At 38.9% G+C, this 8,222-nt stretch overlaps 1 protein-coding gene across 3 annotated transcripts in view; it reads right to left on the bottom strand.

Annotated features, from left to right (window-relative positions):
* Positions 1 to 2,529: 2,529 nt before the first annotated feature.
* Positions 2,530 to 8,222, bottom strand: part of GGCT (gamma-glutamylcyclotransferase) — a 54,474-nt gene continuing 48,781 nt past the window's right edge. For all 3 annotated transcript variants that reach the window (XM_032483773.1, XM_032483774.1, XM_006185484.3), the window contains exons 3-5: positions 5,885 to 6,030; positions 4,778 to 4,913; positions 2,530 to 3,636 (exon numbers count right to left, since the gene is read on the bottom strand). In XM_032483773.1, coding sequence (XP_032339664.1) covers positions 3,493 to 3,636; positions 4,778 to 4,913; positions 5,885 to 6,030 — 426 coding nt within the window. In that variant the 3' untranslated portion in view covers positions 2,530 to 3,492. The remainder of the gene's footprint in view (positions 3,637 to 4,777; positions 4,914 to 5,884; positions 6,031 to 8,222) is intronic.

Below are 8,222 nucleotides of genomic sequence, written 5' to 3'. Positions count from 1 at the left end.
TTTGGGGTAGTTTTTCAGCCTGCCCTCTCTCCTGTCTCTCTGAGACTCCCGTGACGCAAATGTTAGATCTTCTGTTACAGACCCACAGGTCCCTGAGGCTCTGTTAATTTTTTTCAGTCTGTTTTCTCTCTACTGTTCAATCTCTATTGTTCTATTTCCCAGTTCACTGGTTCTTTCCTCTGTGCCCTCCAATCTGCTGTTGGACCCATCCATTGAGTTTTTAATTTCAGTTATTATATTTTTCGGTTCTAAAATTTCCATCTGGGATCTTCTGTTTCTTTGCTGAGAATTTCTGCATTTTCACGTGCTCCAAGCCTGTTCTTCATTGTTCACGAAAGTATTTTTTATGATGTCTGCTTTACAATCTTTGTCAGACAATTCTAACACACCTGTCATGGTCTGTTTTGGCATCAGCTGATTGTCTTTCTTCATTTAGTTTGAGATCTTCCTGGTTCTTCAAATGACAAGTAGTTTTTCAATTGACATCTGGACATTTTGGAAATTATGAGACTCTGGATCTTACTGAAATCTTCTACTTTAGCTGGCTTACTCTGAAGCCACCCAGCAGAGAAGGGTAAGGGGCACCACCGCAATACTGCTAAGTGGAGGTGGAAGTCCGGGTTCCCACTCAGCTTCTGTTGTAACCCAGGGGAGGGTGCCCCTTGTTACTGCTCAGCAGAGGTAGGAGTTTCAACTTCCTCTCCACTGATACAATACCTCCTTGGCTAGGAGGAGTAGGAATGCCTCACTACTGCCTCCTACAGGCCTTCACTGACACCACAGGGAAGGGTGGCTTTGTTCCCACTGGGTGGTGATTAAAGTCCTAATCTGCCACTTGGCGTCCTCTGACCCCACCCCAGCAGGGATGGGGAGGGGCACCCCGTTACTGCCAGAGGGGGTGTAAGTACAGGGTCTCCACTGACTCTGCTGGGGAGGGGAGATTGTTACTGCCGGGTGGCTCCCTACTTGAGCTTTTCTGACACTACCCCAACAGTGGGGTGACGGTGGGGGACGGGGTTAGAGTGCCTTGTTACAACCTGGCAAGGGTGGAAGTCTAGACTCCCCTCTTGACCTTTTGCTGGCTTGGGCGGAGGTGGGGGTTCTACAGTTTTTCTCTGCGGTGTTTGGCTGGGTTCTGGGGTAAAGCACTTACCCTCTCAAAGTTTTATCTTGCTAGAGTGTCCCTTTCACAGCCCTTTGGCTAGAGAGGCTTTTCTTGTTTGTTGCTGTTGTTTTGTTTTTTGTCTGTGCTCATGCTCATTGGTGCTTTCAGGCTGCTGGCTTCTTCAGCTGCAAGTCTGAGATGTACAAGGCAAAAGAAAACCCAGAGAATTCAGCACCACGTCATGCCTAGGGTCCCGAGGTCCCTAGCTAGTCTGCTTGTTTTATATGTACTGTTGAGAGATTTCAGCTGCACTCAACAAAACGTATTGGGAAGAATATGTCTACTCCATCTTCCCAGAAGCCAAAGTCTCCAAATATACTTATTTCATATTGTTTCTGATCATTTCAGTATCTTAAAACTTTGCAGAACTAAATTGCTTTTTTCTGTTCTCACTCATAGTGTATCATTTTCCTTATGATTATCTTTTAAATTTTTAAGTGGAAATCCTGAGGACCTGAATTAGGATTGCTTTTTTTCAGAGGGGATTTATGCCTGCCTCTGCTGGGAGCCACCAGGCTTACTAACTGGGGACCATTTAGTTCTCTTCACAGGTTCTGGTTTCATACAGAAATCTCAGGTTGTTTTCCTGTCCTGTAGCAGGAACGCTCAAGAGTTAATCATCTAATTCTGGGGCTATTCTTGTCAAGGACACCAGGGCCATTACCGTCTAGACTTTCAGTTCAGTTTAGCTTCTTTCTCTTTGTGGGAGAGGGACTGGCACAGCTTGAAGATTTTCCTTGTTTTCTTGCAAGCCCAGAAATGCTTTTCAAAAACTATGTTTGCTATGAAGTATCCAGGAGCTGCTTGTATTGTGGTTAGAGGGTCAAAATCACTGGTAGAAATGGAAATTCCTTACAGATGACATTTGCTGGGACACCTTGAAAACGACTGGAAAAAGTTATAACTAACAGATTTTTGTTAAAAGGCCAACATGAAGGTTTTATTGTTAATGTTTTAAATTTCTTCAGTGAAAGTTGTCACTAGGTAGGAGAGAGAGAGATTAGAGTAATATTTAATTTTTAGTATCTACAGCCAAACTGAGTCTTGCTCACTGTATCACCATAACTAGGTTCCGGGTCACAGACAAACCTGGTCTTCTTGGGAGGAGTTAAGAACTGAAGAAAACTGGAATATTTAAGGGTATACTTGAAAAGAGTGAGGCATAATAGCTATAAAACATGGTCTAACCTGTAGTCTGTGCTTCAGCCTCACGACAGAATTGCAGCTGTAGCTGAAAAGTCCTTCGGTCCTTTTTCCCAAGAGTGAAAACCAAATCTTTATTTTTCGCTCCTGTACCTAGTTCACTCTCATTCTAATAGCCTGTTTTGAAGGTCCAGGTCACCGCATTTCACAGAGACATGAGATTTTTTGATAACCAGTGTTGTTTTATTCATGACTCTTCTTTCTTCCATTTATTCAATAAGTAAGAGGATGACCATTTCTTGATAAGCCAAATAAAATTTTAGCTTCCAGGAAACACTTACCCCTCATCGTCTTGATTCTTCCTACTTTAAAATCCTGTTCCAAGGATGGCTCTGTACCAACCAAATTCTTCAATAGGAACAATAATGATTGCTAATACTTACTATAGCCCAGGCTCTGTTCTAAGCTTATTACATATATTTATTCCTTAAAACAATCCTAAGACATGGGTATCTGGGCTGGCCTCCATCTGCAAGCAAGGAGACTGAGGCACGGTCAAAGAACCCAAAGCTTCCCAGCTGGAAGGTAGTGGAACTGACGATCGATACTAGGCTGTCTGGTTCCACAGTTTGGGCGATAATCCTCTAGCATAGACTGGACATGGCCAAGGCCAGACCCAGTATGTGTGACTGTTTATGAGTCTCTCTAACAAAATAAAATGTAGTATTTCAGTAGGGAATACAGGCTAAACCACAAATACATTTATTCCTCTAAGAACAGTATGCCATCTTTTAAATTTGTCAAATTTTATTATCAGCTGTCTCTGCAGCTTGCTTGCTCTTATGAAGCAGACTAAAAAATCCCAGAGCAGAGTGATTCACCAGCACCACCATTAAGCTGCAAATCTATCCTTTGTCACAGAGCAAAAATACATGTCAGATCAACTCAATAAAATAACTTTAAGGGTTCACAGAAGTACTCACATCTCCGTGTCGTGCATTCCCGTGCTTCATGGCCCCCTTTTCAATGGTCTAACTTCTAACCCGGTTTCTTTTTATAGTCTGAGAACAGGATTCGCCCAAGTGAGATCTCCCTTCAGAGCACTGTTAAAAATGCATTAAATAGAGAGATATCCCAGGTCCCTGTTCTAAAGTTTAAAAATATATGAGCATATCTATTATGTCTTAGTGAGTTTTTGTTTCCCCCTTTTTGATCATGTCTTCAATTTCTTCTGAGAGCTTTCCTTTGTAGTCATTTGGTTCTACTGCATTTAACTTCTTTTGATACTCCAGTGGCAAACCATTCTCTTTTGCACCCATGCAAATGACCTAGAAATAGTTAAAATAAACAAGAAGCCCTCCTTTAGTTAGGAACATAATTTAATTTAGTATACCACAGCTGTATTTGAAGTATCAAAGTGTGAAATATTAGCTTTTAGATAATTCTAGAATAAACAATTTATAGAACGAAACAGCGAAGCGAGCCAGTCCTCTCACAACGAGCATGAAGGCGCAGGGAGCTTTCAGAGCCACACGATCCATTCTTACGGGATATCAACTGTACTCAATAATCTGATTTAAAGTCTTTTTCCATTAAGATAAAAACTTATACAGAATCTGCATGATCTTTTAAGAAACAAACACCACTTTTCAAAAAAAATTTTCTTTTAAGTTTCCAGGGAGCAGTTTTACTTCAATCCTGGAGTCTACCTCTGAGTTAGACATGAGGGAACACACAGCATCTGTGTTCAATGGTACTTCCCAGATCCATCCCAGGAGAATTCCTCTAGGTTCCGTATTAGAAAATTCCAGATTAGGCCCAGGAACTGGGTCACCCTCTCTGAGTGTCATGTCCTGATGGGCCCTGCCAACAAGTACCTAAGTTTGGGTTTCTGAAAAGGGATGTTGGGCTCTCTGTCCTGAATTCTTTTCCTGTGCTTGCAGGAGTGGCTTCCCTGATTTTTAAAAGCAGTGTGACTCTTTTTTTCTCTCTCCATCTAGAAATGGAAAACATTTCAGCAGTAGGAAATATATTTTCTTCCCTATAAAATGAATCTTGATGTTCACTGAAATACCGTTTTGTGAGGAAGAAAAACAATGACAAAAGCAAAGGCGTAGGATAAACCTATCAAAAAATACATTCCTGTTCATATTCATATTTTCTACTTTAAGAAAGAAAAAACATGTCTAGAATTATGACTCAAATACATTTCTAAAAGCTTTTTTTTTAAATAAAGTTTTAGGAACATAGTTCTATCATTATGAATAAATCTGAACATTTTTGAATTTGCACTTCCAGTAAATAACTACCATTTTTGCACTAAAAAACATTTTCAGTAAAATGAATTGTTCATGTAGAATCACAAACACACAAAGCCTTTTGAAAACAAGATATTCCTTAGTTTGGCTCAGTAAAAGCTAATGAGGAATCACCACAAGTCTTTTGCAAGCAGTAAGTTTAAAAAGATACCTTTTTATACTGGGGTGATGGAGGAACGCTCTGATAATTTTTCATCTGATAACTTCGACAGGTTATTTCTTTTCCTTCTTGAGTAGAAACATTAACTTCTATTGGGACATATGTTCCACTTTTAACCCCTTCTTGCCTGAAACCAGAACAGTCAAATTTTAGTCATACTTGACTTAGCCAAATTAGTTTACGGGATTAAAATTTTTACTTGTGTATGGCTATACCTGCTCCCTGTGGATTCTGGGACAGAGGAGAACATACTGTAAACACTACCACATCCAAAGTAAGCTTAGCATTTCAGTTAGAAAGCTTAAGACATTACTTCATATACTTCTAACAGATCTCTACGTTTATGCTTTCTAAAAACATAAATCAGTGTACTTGATTCAAGATGTATAACCCTGAAACATTAATCTCCAGGCTACAAAAACTGGACTGTGTGTTCTGACAGCAAGAGAACAGCCAGCCAGAGAAAAGACTATACACCCGGAGAGGAAGGCTCATTCCCATTTGCAAGTGACCTAAAGTATCAAGCGTGTCAGATGCTTGTCTGCTCTTCTCAAATCCTACATTTTTCTGCCAACTTTCTTTGTATTAAATGCTCTGCCACATAATCCTTGTGTTCTAGTTGTAAAAAGCATCAGAACATTTCTAATGTGTTTTAAAGTTTTTACAACTCATTATTACTTTTTTAATGATTCAACTGCCACCTTAAAGAATTATTTTTTTTAAAAATTGGCTCTAATAAAAACTGAACTGCTTTTGAAATCAATAAAAGTATATAACAATTATAAAAACTCTTCATGCCTTTTCACAATATGAAACTACAAAGCTACTTTAAAAAAATGAAACATATAAAAATAAGGACTTTCATCTATTATAGAAGAGATTACTACAAACACCTCTCCAAATCTCAGTCAGAAAGTGTGACCTTTCTAGGCTTTTCTTTTTGGGAAATGAACATTACACCTTTTAGGGTAACTTTAAAATACAAAGAATACGTCCTCAGTATATGGTTTTGAAAAACCAACACATATATGTACATCCTTGCACATGATCCCCTTTCTAAATCAGTGATTATTTAATATATAATTAGAAGCCACCTACGTATCCAGAGAACTTAAGTTGCTTTTGTTCATTTTCCATACGACTCCCCATACTTCATCACCAGGACTTTCAAAAACGGTGGCTATACCTCCGTGCCAAGTTTCACTTGTTTTGCCTTGGGAATTGCCAAAGTCAAGCTTAAAATCCTACAAAAGAAACCAAAGTGAAATCATCAATATCCACTTGAACCAAAACTGCCCTCCTCAAAATAAAAAAAAAGATTTACCTTGAACTGTATGCAATTAAAACATAAACCTTGAGTTCCTTCTAGGCATAAGAAGCTATGGAAAATACAAAGATAAACAAACAAGGACCCAACTCTCACAGACTGTATTTTTTCATAGTTTTCTTTAAAAATAAAATGTATGCTGAGATGGTACATGCATAAACAAGAGGTTTAAGGGGGAAAATAAACTCCATAATCCCAATGCCTTAACACAACTATTTTCATTTTTGAAAATGATCTTGCAGTCTACTTACATACACAAAGATTTTAACCTAGAAGCAATCATAGTGTACATAATTGTTGAAGCTGGGTGATGGCTACAAAAGGGTTATGACATTCTTTCTACTTGTCTGTATGTAAGAGCACCCTGCTAGCATATATCACTGTGTTTGCCCTAAGGGAGCTGGCATTTGTATACTTATGAACTTAACCTAATATTCATATTCATGAATTGTACTAATATATCTGTATCATAGGAGCAGCTAACGCTTACTGGAAAATTACTGGGTTCTATACACTGTACTATGAGCTTTTTCTTCTTCTTTTTTTTTTTTTTTTCTTTTTGAGGGGGGAAGTAATTCGATTTATTTATTTATTTATTATGGAGGCACTGGGGATTGAACCCAGGACCTTGTGCATGCTAACCATGTGCTCAACCACTGAGCTATACCCTCCCTCCTGTACTATGAGCTTTATATGGGCTTTCATTTTTTTAATCCTGTCAACAACTTTGTTATACCCATTTAACAGAAAGAAAAACTGTGGCTTAAAAAGATTAACCAACTTGCCTAAGGTCTCACAACTAATAAGTAATGGAGTCAAGGTTTCAACTTTAGGATTCTTCCCTCACAGAGATGGGTAATCAAAGGGCTAAGCTAGGAAGATTAAAAATCCTTCTTGGCTCTTTGGTTTAGGAAGATTTCTTTCCATCTTTCCAGAGCTTAAGTTTCCTTAATGATAAAATAAAAAAGGTTGAACCAGATAATAAACCTAAAGTTTACATTTGATCTCTGTCACCTTTATTTTTTAAAAAACCTGTCAGCAATCTCACAAAAAAAGCTCAGTTCAAGTGGCCAGTACCTTCAACTGGTATGTTAGATGTTCTTGGACCAAGGATCCCTGGCAAGACACCAGGAGGTCTGATAAAAGTCACAACCCCACTGGGAACTAGGAATTTTCATTCCTTGTCTTGTTCTACTCCTCAGCTGCTTCTGACATACTTAGCCTCCCTGTCTTGATCTGTCTCCTTTCTGGCTTTTACACTGTTCCTAGATCTCCTCTATTCATTTTGCCAACTCCTCATTTGCTACCTGATCTTTAAATGTTGCAGTTTCTAAGAGCTCAGTTTAGGTCCTTTTCTCTGTTCAGCAATTTGCTCAAGACAATCTCATCCCCTCCAGTGGCTTCAAATACCATCCAGTATTCCAGTCATCTTTTAATCCAGCACAGATCACTCTTCTGAGCTTCAAAAGTGCTTAGAACATAGTGAGCACTTAATAAATGTTCACTAATATTTTTCTGCTCCCTTGGATATATAATTAGCATCTCAAACTCAGTTCAGCTGACCCTTGAACAACACGGGTTTGCACTGCATGGGTCCACTTATACATGAATTTTTAAAATAAATATAGTACCTGCAATTTCATTTTACAGATCATTAAATTAAAACTAAGTACATGGAAAAGCTTGTGTTCGATTAGAGATTGAAACAGAGAATATGTGGAATCAAAAGAACTAGGACTTGAGCCTTGATTCTATCCAAACTATTCCAGCTTCCCACCCTTGGGTGAGTCTTTTATCAACTCTTTTGTTTTTGAAGCAGAGATGGCAGTTCTCGGATTTTCGGCTGGGCGAAAGGTCGGCACCACTGACCTTGACCACTGTTCAAGGGCCAACTATATGCCCAAACTGAGCCTGATTTTTTTTTTTCACTCCCAACCTAATTCTCCTCTTCTCTTTACAAACATCACCATCATCCACATTGATACCATGCATCCACTATCACTGCATCAAAAACCTTAGTCATCGCCATTATCTCCTCCTCCTTTCACAGTCACCAAGGCTTAACATTGTTCTCTCCTAAGTATCTCCCAAACTCACTTACCGCCCATG

The sequence above is a fragment of the Camelus ferus genome, chromosome 7 (genome assembly GCF_009834535.1).
Source record: "Camelus ferus isolate YT-003-E chromosome 7, BCGSAC_Cfer_1.0, whole genome shotgun sequence".
NCBI classification, from domain to species: Eukaryota; Metazoa; Chordata; class Mammalia; order Artiodactyla; family Camelidae; genus Camelus; species Camelus ferus.
This window is presented reverse-complemented; position numbering and strand designations above follow the sequence as displayed.